Source organism: Halichoeres trimaculatus, unplaced genomic scaffold (assembly GCF_033239565.1).
Source record: "Halichoeres trimaculatus isolate MK-OKI-2021-1 unplaced genomic scaffold, fHalTri1.1 fHalTri1_scaffold_9, whole genome shotgun sequence".
Taxonomy (NCBI): domain Eukaryota; kingdom Metazoa; phylum Chordata; class Actinopteri; order Labriformes; family Labridae; genus Halichoeres; species Halichoeres trimaculatus.
Window position 1 is genome coordinate 22,028,085 of NW_027437188.1, and position 16,721 is coordinate 22,044,805.

The 16,721-nt window shown below is 40.1% G+C and overlaps 2 protein-coding genes across 5 annotated transcripts in view; one reads left to right on the plus strand and one right to left on the minus strand.

The window, feature by feature from the left end:
- Positions 1–16,721, plus strand: part of veph1 (ventricular zone expressed PH domain-containing 1) — an 84,876-nt gene that overhangs the window by 20,779 nt on the left and 47,376 nt on the right. The window lies entirely within an intron of this gene.
- Positions 1,806–10,091, minus strand: LOC141798116 (pentraxin-related protein PTX3-like). 2 transcript variants are annotated; one of them, XM_074679914.1, is made up of 5 exons: positions 9,963–10,091; positions 9,744–9,883; positions 7,060–7,225; positions 6,414–6,844; positions 1,806–3,346 (listed from the first exon to the last, which is right to left on the minus strand). In XM_074679914.1, the coding sequence occupies exons 2-5, from the start codon at positions 9,880–9,882 to the stop codon at positions 2,685–2,687; spliced, it is 1,398 nt and encodes a 465-aa protein (XP_074536015.1). In that variant the 5' UTR covers position 9,883; positions 9,963–10,091; the 3' UTR covers positions 1,806–2,684. The 2 variants fall into 2 exon arrangements, with proteins under 2 accessions (XP_074536015.1, XP_074536016.1); XM_074679915.1 differs by having other exon boundaries at positions 9,744–9,886; positions 9,963–10,049.

Below are 16,721 nucleotides of genomic sequence, written 5' to 3' on the forward strand. Positions count from 1 at the left end.
CATCATTCTCCAGTCAGCTAGCCTCCACCTCCACAGGGTCCAGGACTGAGCTTCTTCAGCAGTCTGTTCAGTCTCTGGTGTTTGCTCCATTAGCCATGTCTGTTAGAAGCATGATGCTACTCTGCCTTCTGGTATTCCCTTTGATACTGGGTTAGCATGGCTAGCTCATCCATCTTATTGGAGATAGGTCTTACGTTGCCAATAACGATGGATGGAAGGGCAGGTTGATGGTCGAGATAAGGCCCAGAAGACTGACATAATAGGGTGACAGCAAGCTGGGATCTAAGTGATGCACGTACTGCTTCTCTGTCCTTCAGTCAGCGTCCTGTACTATGGAACTATTTTCCTGCAAATGGAGTTTAATCTGGGGGCATTGCATGATGCTGCGGGAGAAACATTAAATGGTGTTTTAATCTATAGTGAAGACAGACACATACATGGCCTATTGAAAAAGACGGCTCAAGTGTTTCTACACTGTGAAGTCAAAGTATTTGGAGCTCCTTTTATGGTCTGGAAGCAGTATAGGTCATGAGATTCATGTCATTTCCAACCTACTTTCTGTCCTTGCAGTTAGTTCTTATTTAGAAGATTTACCTTCAAATACTCATTCTTAGAAGTTTCATTTTGATAAGCTAATTGAATAAAAAATTACTAAGAGGCAGCTCCGGTGACAAATGCACTTACTGCTGTGTTCTTTACCTCAGCAGTCCCCAACCTTTTTTGCGCCACTGACTGGTTTAATATCAGGCATTATTTTCCAGCTCTTCTTCTATCTCCTCTCCGGCTTTTTTAGCCTGCCTAAAGAAACTTTTCAAAGATGTTTGTTTTTTGTCCATTTTGCTAGCTTGGGGGCTATCTAACTAAAATAATGTAAGTAGAGTATTTTTTTATGTACAGCCTGGTACCAATTGACCCAAGGAACAGTACCGGTCTCCACCCCATGGGTTGGGGACCACTGCCTTACCTGATTATCATAAAAGAAGTGGAAAGAAAGAAAAAGGAAAAAAATAAATTCTTACTTTGGGCAGTCGTTGAACTTAGATTGCCTGTTCTAATGTGAACTGTAACACCATGAAGGAAGATGTTTCAACACTAGTTTAGTGTGTTTTGGTTAGCAGACAGAGTGTGACGTAAAGGTCTAACAGCCAAATTGCTACTGAACATATTGGCCCCACCAGCACAGTATGTCAGGCAATCTTTTTGATTGCATATATCGCAATCGGAAGGAAAGGGAGGCATGGTGCTCATATTGATATGGGATCAATTTACAGACAGCCTTCAGATTTAATGTGGTTGAAGCTGATTAACAGGAAAGAAACTGGACTCTTGAGAACAGGAAGTATTGGACTCCTATTCAGATTCCAGATGTGGAGGCCTGCATTCTTATAGCTGACTTTTCTGTGAGTATGAAAGTGCATGTTTGATGGATAATTGAAAGCACTGTATTTGACTGTATACATCCATCTGTATGGTATAAACAGACGGAGAAGTACAATACAGTCTTTATGGGAACTAAAAAAACTGAAGCTGGATCTATGAAGCAAAGGAACGTACTATGACTTGAAATGTTTATTCACTCTCCATGTAACTCAGTCATGTTAAACAAAATATATTTATATACAAAATACATTCAGTTTCACCATTTCGCAAAAAGAACAAAAATAAAAGAATTTACAGTATAATACAAGACAGCTTAGCTCATCAAAGATTAGATTATGTAAACATTGTCCTCAGTTTCATTTATCACATCAAAAAAATGCAAATCTCACGTTACAAATACAACAGTTATACTCTTATCACTCTATGCAGTATCAAAAAAACACAAAGAATCAACAGTATCCTACCTTAAGAGAACTACTCACAGGAACTATGAAGAACAGAGCAGGAATTATATGATGAAAGGATGTAAACACTTTGATGACTATGAGTTTGAAAAGATTTTGAATAAATTCAAGGGAACTGTGAAAAAAGGTAAAAACAACTTTCTCTGTAAGTGCTTGTTAACCATGTGTGAAATGTGAGATAACAGAGGGATTAGATGTATCAAATGTGTTCTAATGCAAATAATGAACACACAAGAAAGGCACTTTTTAGTTTTGCCTGCAAGACTGCAAAACTGAGAAATATGATGCGTTATTGTAATATGTAATGAATCTTTATTAACTGTAAAGAGCAAGAAATGCGTCATTACTCAAAAAGGGCGATGAATCCTCAGTATCAGTTTGTGACCTCTGATTTTGCGCTCCTGCCTGACTGTCTGGCTCAGAACCTGCTCACTTTAACAATAAACTCTTTGTCTTCTTTGCAGTCTAATTAAATCTTTGGTGAATGCTGCATGCAGCACTTTTTCCTGTTATAATACAAGTTTTCTCATATGAAGGCACGTCAGTGTTTGAATGAGTGTGTGTGTACATGTATGCATGTTGTATGGCCCTGGTTCCAAAGGTCACGTTGCAAAAATAAACTCCTGTTTCACCAGGACTGGCTTTCTCTCATCTAAACAGTAGAGTTCAATGCAGCATTTGTGTTGATGGTTAAATAGATGATGGAGATTCTGGATGAAATGATACAAGCATTACAATGTCTGAAAACATCTATAATGAGAATGATGATAAAAGCAGCTTTTCAGCGTTAGCATGAAAACTTATCAACAATGATGCTGATGATGATTCTGATGAGAGATCTCAGTTGACAAACTGTGCACCTCCATGAGGCACCATCTCTGTCACTCCCCATGCCACCACATTCCCTCTTTGCTCACAGCCCTGGCCATTCTGTGAAGACAGATAGGCGATTTCATCCTCTGTCAGCACCCTGTCCCACATGTTCACTCCCGTCATCTTTCCTGCAAACGCTATTTTGTGATCGAATCCTCCTTCAAACCCTGGCATCCCACTCCCAACGCTTGTAGACACAGGGCAGCAGCCATTCCTTTCCTGACCCAGCTGCAGGGAACCTCCGTCAGGCAGGATATGCCCTTCAGCCACTCCAGGGGTATACGCCACCTTTTTCCCTCCAGCCCACAGGGATGCCAAACCCTGCTTAGAAGACCAAGCACCGCACAAGTGGATCCACTCTGACACGCTTGGATTCACCACACCCCGTGCCTCCACCAGGTGAGCCTCTCCTCCAATGGTGAAGAGTGCAGAGGTGTGAGAAAGTAGCAGCTGAATCTCATATGGGTTACGGCGGTTCCCGTAAGAGAAGAGCACGGTTTTGTTGGACACTGCAGCTGGCTTCACCCACATACAGACAGTGAAGGAGGAAACGGAGAGCGGGACCTCTGGATGGACTGAGGTGTAGATTCGACGGGAACGCATAGGGAAGAGGAGGGCCATCTCACAACCTGAGAAAAGAGAATATTCAATGTTAATTGCAAGCTGTGTTCTTTTATCATTTCAAAACAAAAATTTCCATTATGAAAATATGTGAAATGGAAAGATAAGGATTTGGTCAAAAATCATTAACTCTTGACCGTCGTGAGAGAACCTGTTTTTGAAGAAACTTTGAAAGTTATTTGTTTCAGTAATGAGAGTAAAGAACTCAGATCAAGCAGGCAAACATAGTGTGTCTTTGTGGTGAAGTCTTAAAAAAGAAAACAAATTAGTGAAACTGGATTGAACACCTTTTTAGAAAATGGTCAAGATGGCTGTGTCTTCTATAACAAGAGTGTAGGGGTAGGTAAAAATATTGATTAATCAATTCATCAAATTGTTCAATATTGATTTAGCTAATCCTCTGAATCGATTCCTGTCCTGGCCAGTTGGGGGTGGGGTGATATTTGCATTGTATGAGTGAGGGCAGCAGCAGCATAAACCCAGCTCCTTCAGCTTTAAAGTCTGACGTTTGGGTTTTTTTACTGCTCCAAAACACGAGGTGACATAGCACATGTTAACGGGACATGAAAATTGACAATCGAAGCATTTAAATCAGTATCGAATTGAATCGATATCAAATTGAATCAATATCAAATTGAATCGATATCAAATCGATACCGGTCGAATCACAACCTAAAGAATCTAATTAAATCCAGCAGAATCGAATCAAACCGACTCAAATCGAATCAAATCAAATCGGATTGAGCATTTTTTCGCAATACCTAGCCCGACAAGAGTGGTTTTGGTATCGGGTCAATTTGATGATTTGAAAATTTAGAAAGAAAGTTAAAAAAAATGAGTTTGATGTCCTTTGAGTTTTTGTTTGTTGAGTTTGAAAAATGTAAAGATGGGACAAAACAATTTATATGTGATATTTCAAGGTGAATGTTGCATATAGGTAGTTTGATGTATGGTATAGAGATGCTCCTAGAAAAGTTATCTGATGTCACTGAAACAGAAATTCAGATTAGCCAAATTGTCTAGAGGTCAGTAAAAACAAGTTAAAATTATTTAAGATGGTTTAAAAAAGGATTCTAGAGTCTTTGGGTAAATGATATTAGTGGGTTGGCTAAGTGTGGCTAATGTTAGCAGCACAACCCTTCAGTCCTACAACTTTATTTCCATTTTCTAAGTCAAAATGCTAAACCGTGTCAGGCTACAGTATTCAATATGTCATTTGCGTTTGCTTACAATTGTATAGTAAACATCATTAGTTAAAGCTGTTACTCCTGATAGTAGTTAGTTGCTAGCATTACAGCTAAAAAAAAAAAAAATCATGGCATTTTAGTTGCTTTAGATGATATGAGTAGCTCTTCTAGTGGAGAGCTAATTCTAATGACAACTAGCAAGGGAAACATAATTTCATTATGTAGTAGGCTAAATGTGCACATCCCAAAGAGAATACAAATGGACTGAAAATTGAGCCCTGTGGAACTCCACAAAACAAACACCAAGACCTAGATAGACTTTTCAATGCAGTTAAGCATGAAACATTGTCTGGTTAAGTCTTGTCAAATCTGTCTTCAATTACCATGTTGAAGTTGGACTGACATGCATGGGGAGTTTGGAAATGCCCCATATTTAAGCACATATTACTTTATTTAATGATACAGATCACCGTCTTGGGTAAAATTAGATCAGATACACTTGTTAAGTCATGCAATGCTCTGTGCTGACAGTGAGCACAGTGAGTGCTGTTTGTACAGCACATTCAGGTGGCACATTAGCAATGGAGGTCTAGTTGAAATAAAAAACAGTCAAGGTTCAGTTGACGGTCAGGTGATGAGATCATGAATCTGAGGATGTTATTTCCTGCCCCACCAGTGCGCAAATACATCACCACCCTTCTAGGTCAAATGGTTTGTTGGTTTGTTCTGCTTCATTTGATTATATTCCCTCTTTTGAATCATTAAATATGCTTACAACATTCTCAAGCACTTCTCTTCAAACTCCCCCACTGTTACTAAACCTACTCTGTTGGATAGTTTTGGACACTGAGCTTTGCTGAAAGTTTAGGGGACAGGGGTACTTGTGTTTGTGCATGGTGACGATTGTTTCATTCAAACTGAAGAAAGCTCCGTTTCTCACCCACACCTGCTTCCTTTTTTTCTTTTTCTCAGACTCAGCCACCTCCCTCTCCCTGACCTTTATCACCAGACTCACTCCATCTTCGCTTAAATCTGAAATCCCAAATGTTATTGTTACATTTTACTCAGGTTTCTGCCACTCAAAAAATAATGGCAGAAAAAAGCACTTTGGACATACTGAGTGTGTGTGTATGTGTGTGTTTGTTCATGATGGTTTCCATCTGGTTTTGCTTTCCCAGGGTGCTTTGGTGTGGTTTTTGTGGTGACCTGCTCCTGATTAAACCTCCCCCTGCTCTGTATGTAGGCCACTTTACGTTGCTGGGCTGTAAAGGTGTGTGCGTATTACATGACGAAGACAACCTTGTGTTTGCTGTTTTTATGAAAATAACACCAGGAAATGGATTTGCCTGCCTGAATCACGGGGTACCATGTGGGATTGAGCCTCTTTGTTTTATTACTCACTCTTCGTCACTTAGTCTCTGAAGCTACGTTGCCATTAGTCACTGCTTTAAACGAGTGCAAACCAGTTGTTAACTTGCACCACATGCTATAGTGTCTTATAACTGAGAATACTTAGAGGACGCTCTGCATAACTTCTATTTGTGTGTTATCTGACTACTTCCCCCTAACTTAATACCTGCCCTCCTGCCCTGTTTCTCCAAGTTTGATGGAGAAGAGGTTAGGTTGCTACTTAAAGAGGACTCCATGCCTGGAGACTGAGTGAAAAATGTATCCAGTTTAAACATAAGCTGCACAATCAGTTGTCTAGAAGCCTGACAGAAGAAGCTCTCATTCCTTCACTTGAAGCGTGACCTAAATGTGTCAACGCAGAAACAAAGTGAAGGTGGAAGGTTGATTGGGCGGCTCCCGGAGAGAGGTGAAGACAAATACAGACACCAACAGGTAAAGACAGACACACAGATTGCTGGTGGTGATATGGATATCTCACCTGCGGGTAAGAATCTTTGCTTTGATGACCTCATCACCTCCTCCTGCTCCATCTTGGTCTGCTTCAGCTCAGACAGTAACCCATTTAAAGTCACGTCTTGTGATGTCACATCTTGCTCCTGAAGCCCAGCTTCCCTGCGCTCTTGAAGCAGGGATCCAATCTTTGGATTCATCCCTACCCCACCACCTGGACTGAAGCAGCTGGCCTCCATCTTTGCCAGGCGGGAAGCTTGGCTTCGTGATGCACTGAGGAGCTGCTGTAGTGCTCCTTCAAGGTTGTTTGAATCCCCGACGGAGTTCCCTGCTGGAGAAGCAGCAGCAGTGTTGCCGTTGAGTCCAAAGTTCTCCAAGGTGTCTCTGAGACGGCCCTCCATTTGCACGGCCATCCTTCTTCCTGCAGGACCACAGGAGCCACCATACTGGGCTACAAACCTAAGAGAAAGGAAAAGACATTATCACCTGCTGATCTTTAATGAGCAACAAAGAAGCACCAGAATTAAGCTTATTCCCCCTTGTTTAAACGCACACACAGGATTGATTCAGAACTCTTTTCCTGTGTCTTATGAGTTGTTTCTTGTTATTCCCAACACATCACCTCATGTATCATCTTGAAATTTGTGACTTTAAAAACTTTTTTCCCAACCAACCTGAGCATTTCTGCACGCAGCGATCCCATCTCTACCTTGATGAGGTCATCTGCATACTGGAGCATCATGGTCTCTCTCATTTGACTGTTCTCCAGCATGGAGAAGAGCTTGTCCCATTTTGACAGGTCTCTAGAACCGCAGGGGGCAGTTGATGCGGTTGGTGTGGCTGGAAAAAAAAAAAGAAGAAAAAAGATATTAAGATATCTATCACAATATTATCATTTTGTATTCACTGTGTACACATGGAAGGCACTGAGTAAGCCTCTTTAGACCAAACTGATACATGTTGATAAAACTGAAATATGCTTTCCAGCCTCTCACAGTTGCATACTGTAAAGTTAAAAAAAAAAAATGAATATGCAACATAAATTTTAATATTTAGAGATTTTTACTGCCTCTTATTATCTTTGCCTTAATTTGATTTGGGAAAAAGTCAACTAAAATCTTTAAAAAATACAAATTCCCCTGATGGTTCCAGGTTACACAAAAAGAACATCAGGTTCCAATTGAAGTTCCATGTCACACAGGTTATAGTAACTAAAAAATAAAAAAAATAAAAGGCTGTTTGACGTCAGGCGTCAGGAGAGTCAGGCATTTGCAATCAGCTGTGACTAGTTTAGAACTTTCTGGACCACTATGGCTGATTTTTGCTGACATGCAACACTAAATAGCCAACTAAAAGTTGCATCCATGATTACGTGTTTGATAACAGAGAAAACAATAGAAACTGAATCATTTTTTGACAAGTCAAACAGTCACTTTTCGCTCTGAAATCCGAGGAAATATTTAGATCACTGTTCTTTTACGCAGAACTGTCCAGTTCTCTGTAACATGAGTCAAGGACAGAGTGTCCCTCCCTGAGAAATGTCCAGGATACTAACTTTAAAAATTATTGACTGTCATCGTTTTATGAGATTTCATGTTCAACTCATCAAAGAAACAAATGGAAAAAAGTGAACCCCCTTTATAGTACACTCATTTACCATATGCTGGTGCAGATGTGGCCCAGAGGGCAAGCAAGAAAAAGTATAGAATTGAACATACTGTGATCTAAGAAACCCAAAGGCAGCTGTTGTAAAGAGAAAAACAGAAAGTGTAAACCATACATTGTCTGCTGGGGGAGAAATGTGTAGGATGCTGCGGGAAGAGGAAGCAAAGTGGTGAGGGCAGAGATAAGACCCTGAGAATGAAACTGGTAAACCACTCCGCTTTTCCTGTAAGACTATCTGGGTTTCTGACTCATTAAGGAGACAGAAACAAGGAACAGGAAATTTTCTTTTAGACTGAAAGAAAAGAAAGGAAGGACCTGTCGAGAGAGAAAGAGGGAAAACAATGGTCGAATGAAAGGTAGGGGGAATGAGCAGCCAGGAGTGAGAAAATGTGTCAGACATGCTGTTCTGATTAAGGTTTAAGCCTTTGGAGCTCCGTTTATACCTGCTTGTTTCTACTGGAGGAGCATTATCACAGGACTGCAGGATATGTTTTGGCTACCTCCCCTGAAGTCAGTTAGGCTGAGGGTTCGTGCACTCTGCTCCCTCTGATTTCCACTGCTAAAGCGCATGTCTGCCTGAAGGATTTTTGATGGATGTGGCTGTAAGGAGGGTGTAAAATGACCTTTAAACAACTTTGGCTCGGATTCTTGACCCTTTAGGGGCGTTACATTCTGATTTGGAAGCTTGTTAGGGCAAATCTGTGACTGTCTGCTACGGTTTTATGAGTTACTCAGCACTTTTATAGAGATATTGGCCTCTTTTTTGCTTTATTTGTTAAAAAAATATTATTATTCCTCCCAGGTGTCTACTTTTCCCCTTGTTTCCCTCCTTCCTCACACACCTGCTTCTAACCTGTGCTTAACTCATGGGTAGTTTATGACTGGTCCAGAAAGCCATCTCTTCCCTCTTTGGCAGACAGAAACAACATTTGACTGCTGCAATAATGAGCTGTTCTTTTACTACACTCAGTTATTAGTTCAGGGCACTCTTGGTTTTACCTTCAGTGAGCTTTAATCACATCGCACACTGTGCCCAGAGCAAACCTGTTAGCGCTGTGGAGCCTCCTGCCAGCTTGAAACAACAAACAAATGCAAAATGCGACCACATGTGCTCACACTTTCTCTTTTTACGCACATACTGAAACAGTTATGTTTCCAAAACAGCTGACACAGACTTTAATGATGCACCGGAGTGATAAGGAGTCATCAGTGGCCAGTCATTCATGCTGAAATATGTGTTGGTACTGGTCGGCGGATGAGAAAGCCCTCTAGTTTTCTGGCTCAGCATATTCTTTGATACTGCTTGTCTCCTGCTCTAACTCTGTGACTGCCAACAGTCTGTATACTGTTAACTCCTGCGATGTTTCTGATTTTTAAAGGGCCATTTAACTCATACATAAAAAAAGTTAAAACTTAACATCCATCATCGCAAATGATCACCTTGGACCTGTCTGACCAGAGCCCATTTTTTTAAAAATTTTAACAGTCTTTCACCCTCTGTCAGTTTTTTGTAATATTTTCTGAAAATTTCAGGAGATTAAATTAAAAGTCCTGAGCTCACCTCTCTTAAAACCTCAGGCAACAGTCCTACAACAAATCAATTTCATGCTCAAGAATTGAGTTAAATCTGAGAATATTAATCAGATAAATCATCCATTCCAGCATTCACACACACACAGTATTTAATACTCACGTTCTGGCGTATCTCCTTCTGTGATTTCATTGTAGTAAGGGTCACCGAAGTTGACCTCGATATCATCCTCGTAGGCGAGCAGCAGACACACACATGCTGACAGCACGCACACTGCCTGAGGGAGCCTCCACCGAAACATGCTGCTGAGTGTGTGAGAAAAACGTGTGAGGACTGATGAGTGTGTGTGGCAAGCTGCAGGTCCTCAGCTCCTCTACTTACCTGGTTGTCTGTGTGTGTTTGTGTGTCTTATAAGAGATGGGAACAGTCTGTCTGTGTCTATGTATGTGTGTGTTTGGTCTGTCTCTGCTGCTGTCTGTCCTTCTACAGGGCTGCAGGTCCACCACTCTCTTTTTCAAGCCCTCACTCTCTCATACAGTGTTGTCCCTCCTCCCTAATGACTACCCACCCCTCTCACTTTTTCTCTTTCTCCCCCTTTCTCTCCCTCCCTCTTTTTCCTCTCTTTACTTCTCGTTAAATGCTGAGCAATCCTTTGGCACGGAGCCCAGCGGTGTAGAGTACTCCAACCAGAGAGAGGGGCTGCTCTGGACACACACACACACATGCACAAAAACTCACTACACAATTGAATTACCATACAGAACTTAGCACTGATTTACTGTTTGCATCCATAAACTTGTAGATCTCAGCTTGCATTCTTTTTCCTATAGGATAAATCTGCTTTACTGCAGCTTAAATTTTATTTCAGTAGTTTTGTCGGTTATTTCTATCAGCTGTGATAACTCACCGCAGTAAATGCTAAACTGTGGGAAACAGCAAAGTCATCTAAAGCTAGAAACAGGAATCAGACTTACTGCTAACAAGCCACAAGAGAAGAGGAAGATTCCCCACATTATTACTGTGAGCACACCCTAAAATGTTAAGTAACACAACGGCGATAATTCACAAGGTGGACCATGAAACAGTGTGTCAAGTGATTGTATCATATTACTTTTTTTTCTCTCATCTTATCATGTAACAGCTTGTGGCTCTCCTTCTCCTGTTTTTAGTTTCCAGCTGCTTATTGAATCAAGTTTTTAAGATGAAGGGTGTCATTCTTAAAATGAGAAAATCCTTTTGTTGAATTAGCTTCACTAATCAAACTTTAATCTATTCTATTAGAAGATGCTACACTGTTATAGCGATATTGGCTCCAGATCTCAATGAGACATCAGTCAACCCACATGAAGATATGTTATACACTGGAATAATCCTGCTAACTTAATATAATCCTTTTGTAAACTAAAGCCCTAATCACGAACCCTAAACTTTCACCTTATTACTACACTAAAGTTAAAGATTAAGTCACATGGGAAATTTCTTGAGGAAAGAAAAGTGTTTAGATATGCAAAAAAAAATTTTGCTAAATTTCCGTCCTTGTGAAAACATTTGGCTCTGACAAGACGAGAGATGTGGAAGCAACATGTGTGTGAGGGAGGCGGTGAGTAATGCGTCGTTGGAGGTAGCCTTGCATGTCGTAATCAGATATAACTGCAGCTCCTGCGACTCACAGAGAGACGGAAACAGAGAGGGGGGAGGGGGACTGGAAGGAGGAGGAGGAAGCAGGGAACATAAACTTTTCTGATTTTTGCCCCATACAGAGACAGTGTGTGTATGTGTGTGTGTGTTTGTGTGTGTGTGTGTGTGTGGTTGTGCGTTGGGGGTTGTTTGAATGGAACCCAGACATCAGGCGTTTCTGAATGGTTTATTGTTCTCCTGCTTTGCTTTGTTTGTTTATTTATTTATTTTCTCAGCCTCAACCTCACTTGTTTATAAACTGCGTCAGCTTTTATGGTGTCAATGTATGCCTTGTGTTTGTGTGTGTTTGCGTAGTTTGTGTACATGTTTTGGAGTGTTTGGAAATAATAGCTTCCTCATGAGATTTCAGGATTCCCCCCCCTCTCCCACTCTTCCACTCTTCCACTTTTCCCACTCTCGTTTCATTCCCCTCCTTCCATCTTTCTGTCTGCCAGTGTCTCATTCTCATTGTGTTGTGTTTTCCTCTCTCAGGTAGCTCCTGAAATAAACACTTGTTTATTTGTTATCTCGGGGGAAAAACTCTTTTCATTCAGACTGCTTCAGTGGGAGACAGAGAGGAAGCAGGTTTTTGAGCTGATGCTGTTCTGTGTGGGCTTTGTCTCAGAGAAATGTTTCACAGAGGTATGAAGAGGTGCAGCTATTTGTTTGAGATTATAAAACAGTGTATACAAGCATCCACTGATTGTCACAACTTTTTTTCATTACTTATTTAGATTCAATATCTTGAGAGAGAAAACAGACTTCTGACTTAAACCCAGAAACTTCAGGTGAATTGATATTTTAAGAGGAAAAAATGAGAATACAACTTTCAGGTTCACATTATTTTGTTGGGATATAGAGACAATACTATAGTGTTTCTTAGATGGAAAAGCAGTCGCCAAAGTGGTGACTCACTAACTATGAATAATGGTGTGTGTGGGGGGACAACAAAAACATATTTAGGAACAAAAGCATGTTTAAAAAACAGTTAAATCCACATATCTTGTCTGACAAGATTTGACAGAACAATTGTTATATACGCAAAAAAACGTGTTTTTCTGGTTTAAAAATAAAATCCTCCCATTCATTCCTGTCATGCAAGTGTAAGTTTATTCTATCTTTGCGTGCCTTTCCTGCTCTTGAATCAATCAGATTTATATTAATGAGGAACAATACAATAACACACAGCCATGATCTTCTCAGCACTCTCCTTAAGCTCAGAAAACTGTAAATGTAGGTCACTGAAGGACACCCACGTGTCCTATAACTGGAAACACAGTAAAAAAAATAGTGAAAGCTTAATGAAAGCATCAAACTTGATGTTTCTATTGATTCCACATTTATGATCAAAAAGAAATGAGCTTATGTTCCTGGAATTTGGCAAAAAGTGTGTAACTAATATCTCAGGAAAACAACTTTTCCAAGAGAAAACAGTCAAATGCTTGACTCTAAATGAAACATGCTGACTGTCAACTTTACGTTTTCACTTTACATTAAATAGACTGTTTTGGTTAAATGGGGTCAACACTCTGTTACTAGCCAATAATGGCTCATTTAAACAAGTTCCATTCATTGTTATCAGAAATGTATAAAAGCAGAGCTGTGTGGGGATCTGTTCCTGTACTTCCCATATGCACATGGGAAGGTGCACAGTTTGTGTCTGCATGTTTTCAGAGTCCATGTTTTCTCTCACCTGAGGTTGGAGTTCAGCCAGCTGGAATCACATCATACTTTTTTCCCCTATAGAGAAGAAATCCCTCCAGACCTCCAGAGGGCCTACATGCCCATTTTTCATGTTTGTATTTGACTAATGTGAGTGTTTTCATGGGTAATTTTTTGGATTAATTCATGCCAGGATATTTTCCTGGAGGTCTGTTCAGTTGTTTAATTCTGCAGATTGAAGATCAGATGTAAAGTTACCCTGAAGGACTTCAAACTTCATGCATATTATTAGTCATCTCAGACATCCGGCTAGTTTTATGAACAGAAAACAATGCATCATATGTTTTTACTGCAAGCGGAGTTCTGTGGGATGTTTTATCAGCTCTGCAGGAGGAACTTCACATTGCAACACAAAGTCAAAAAAGGACAAGGAGAAAGAAAAATGTTCACACAAAGAGGAAGCTGATTGATGAATAGTGACATAGAATAAGTTCAAAGACAGTTTCCAAAGTTTTAAGCATGTTTTGGACCCTAAAGCTTATGTCTTTATATGATAAGCTGAAAAGGCAAAACATTTTTTTCTCTGGAAAAAAATGAAAGAATTTACAAAGAAAAAAAAGAGTTAGGTCCTAGGGAGCAAAGCAGGACAGAGTTTTACATGAGTTCAACACTTATGGAGAGGATTAGACCTCTCCTGAGTAGTTTGGAATGAAATGCTCAGTTAAAAGGAATGGTTTGATTTCAGAAGAAGAATGCTTTTGTGTTAGGTACAGGTTATTGAATTGACTTTACACAAAGGTGTCACATGACATTGAATAGAATAGAATAGAATAGAATAGAATAGAATAGAATAGAATAGAATAGAATAGAACTTTATTTTCATTGTAACAAGTATAATGAAATTGAAGTCATGGCAGCAATCAAGAAAACAAAAGTAATAAAGTGTATAGAAAGTACAAAAAGTTCCATAAGAAAATAGATGATGACAGCTTGTCCATCATTCTCCAGTTCAGCCAGCCTCCACCTCCACAGGGTCCAGGACTGAGCTTCTTCAGTCATGCTCCATCTCTGTCTCCTAGATCCTGTCTGCTCACAGCAGGTGAAGCTCTTCCAATGTGGCGTTGGTGTCTGGTGTTAGCTCCGTTAGCCATGTCTGTGAATAGCATGATGCTACTCTTCCTTCTTGTATCCTCTCTGTTGCTGAGTTAGCACAGCTAGCTTGTCCATCTTATTGGAGATAGATCTTACGTTCCCAATAACGATGGATGGAAGGACAGGTCCATGTCGTCACTTCTTAGCTCACACCTGAGAACCAGCACGTCGTCCTCACCTCCTTCTCCTCACCTTGTGGGAAGACATCAGGCCTTACACCAGTTAGCATTGATATGCTACAGGTGTCTAACAGCTGAGTTTATATGTAAACAATGCAGCCATGGTTACATGTAGGTTCTCCAGACAAACACAGGAGAAAAAGTAGTAAAAAATATCACTGAAGCCACAAAAAGTTTGGTGTCCATGACCAAGAAATGAGCCATACAAAGTAAAAAAATTCAAATGTGTCCAAATGCACCTTTCAACTCCTATAGCATGGCAGCAGTTGGTGGTAGACTTTCCAAGTAACTGTTTTAAATCCCATCATGGTCTGGAAAAACTGGATTCAATATTGTAAGAAAGTACAAGTCACAGCTGATGTCACGTTTTGCACACCCAGTTAGTGTGTGTGTGTGTGGATGAAATTATATAGGTGAAAGGACAGACTGGTCTTTAAGTTTAGACTCTGCAGGAGAGACTGCACATGTGTAAATGGAGTCAGAGTTATAAATTCCACTGCTGCACATCTGGCCAGCTGTTACACTGTATGATTTAGGTATGTAATGTTTTTACGCATGAAACACTTTGTGTCTTGGGTGCAGGTGCTGAAAAAGGTTACACTCTGTCTATGCACTTCCAGAGAACTGGACTTTATCTGGTCCTGAATGCTTGAAGTTATTAACCTGAGATTAGGAGGGATAGCTGACGTAACAAGAAGGCCTAGCGTTTGTGATATATAGGTTTTCTGAGAGATGAGCTTCTTAATTTTTGGTTTTGACAGCTTTTCTCCGCCCTCGACTACCTGAGGTTATTTTTGCTGTTGAATATATAGCTTCCAAGGCGTACTGAACATATACAGAAGGATAGCTGTAAGCTGCAAAAGAACACGATTAGGTCGTAAAGCTATGCAACATCCCTCTGGATACTCGTTGTGCTGAGCTCTGCATTTCTGGTCCCATACCCCCCCTTGCATAAGAGTTCTGTATTTAAGAGTTTATTTTGGCATGCCACGCACATCATCCATATGGATGGAATGTTCCTGTCTTTGTCCAACACAGAGCTGCAGTCAATAATAGTTGACTTATTCATATATGTCACATGTCAGTGCATGTACTAGGGTGAAAATGAATCATTTGTTAGCTGAGATTTTTTGCAATTACAGCACAGAAACAAACGAGCTGTTGGATGTTTAGCTATAACATTAAGTGACGGGTGTTAGTTGGTCAAGACAAAAATTGTTGGTTCAGCCATACATAGTTCTCACGATATGGCTTTTCATCCAGAGCCAACATCCATACCATCGTCTTTTTAATAATCCAACTACCACCATACCCATACTGCATTGTGTCATTAGCATACATATTGCCTCCATGTTTTTATTATCAACATATAAATGGTCAGGCTGTACCTCTCCTTGTGCCCAATGACAGGTAGGACAGCGTCTATCCCCCTGCAATTCCAAACAGGGAAAGGTGTAAGGGTAATGGATAGATTTTGATGTGATGGACACAAAGACAAAATATTGTTATTGTCCCTGTAGGATATGTGATTTATCTTCCTGTTCTCTGCTGCCTGCCTCTACACAGAACAGTAACAATAGCTTTGACAGAACAGTTTGGAAAATAGCTGAGAGAAACCTTTCAAAATGTCACCTTTGTGTGCAAAAACAACAGAGTTTGTTAAAGGATAGTTCACCGAGATTTTATTATCAGGACATGTTGGGCGTTCGCTGGAATGAAGGCATTTAGGTCGTTTAGGTCACTGTACACCTACACACATATAAATGTGCAAAACTCACTTTTTTTACACAAAATAAAGTATCACTACAAAAGTACTTTCAGTATCAAGCAGATCTGTAAGCTGCGTGTGAAGCCTGTGTGTTGCTATGGGTGTGCTCCAACAGGTGAAATTAATAAATCCAAAATCTGCCTTTGCGATGGATTGTTTTCACAATTCCTCTGAACTTTTGACTTTTCTGTGTTTTCTTTTGATTGATTTTGTAATGCTAGTGATGCACTTTGAATCGCATTGTTGCTGAAATGTGCTGTATATAAACAAACATGCCTTGCCATGCCGTGTCGAAAACTCAAACCTCAGCTCTACAGGTATTGCTTGCTCTTGTCTCCTGTGCATGGACTGTATCTGTCTTATCTTTTGGTGATTTGTGTGTATTAGAGCAGAGATGGGTGTGTCTCAGCGATGTTATACAGTATGAGCTATGATTTAAGGAAAGATAGGAGACAGCTGATGACCCTTTTCTTGTCCTCTGCCTTTACACAGAGTTTACAGGACAGTCAGTTCTTTCCACTGCTCAAGTATCTGTACCAGGGTTATTCCTGTATTTATAACATTTTTTAGATCCTGCTGTGGGATTTATTGAAGTTTCATAGGATTACAGCTGTGTAAAATATAGAACACATAAAAATACAAAATCCTGGTAAGATTAGAAATACTTAGACATACTTATGTCAGAATTTAATGTGAAATGTT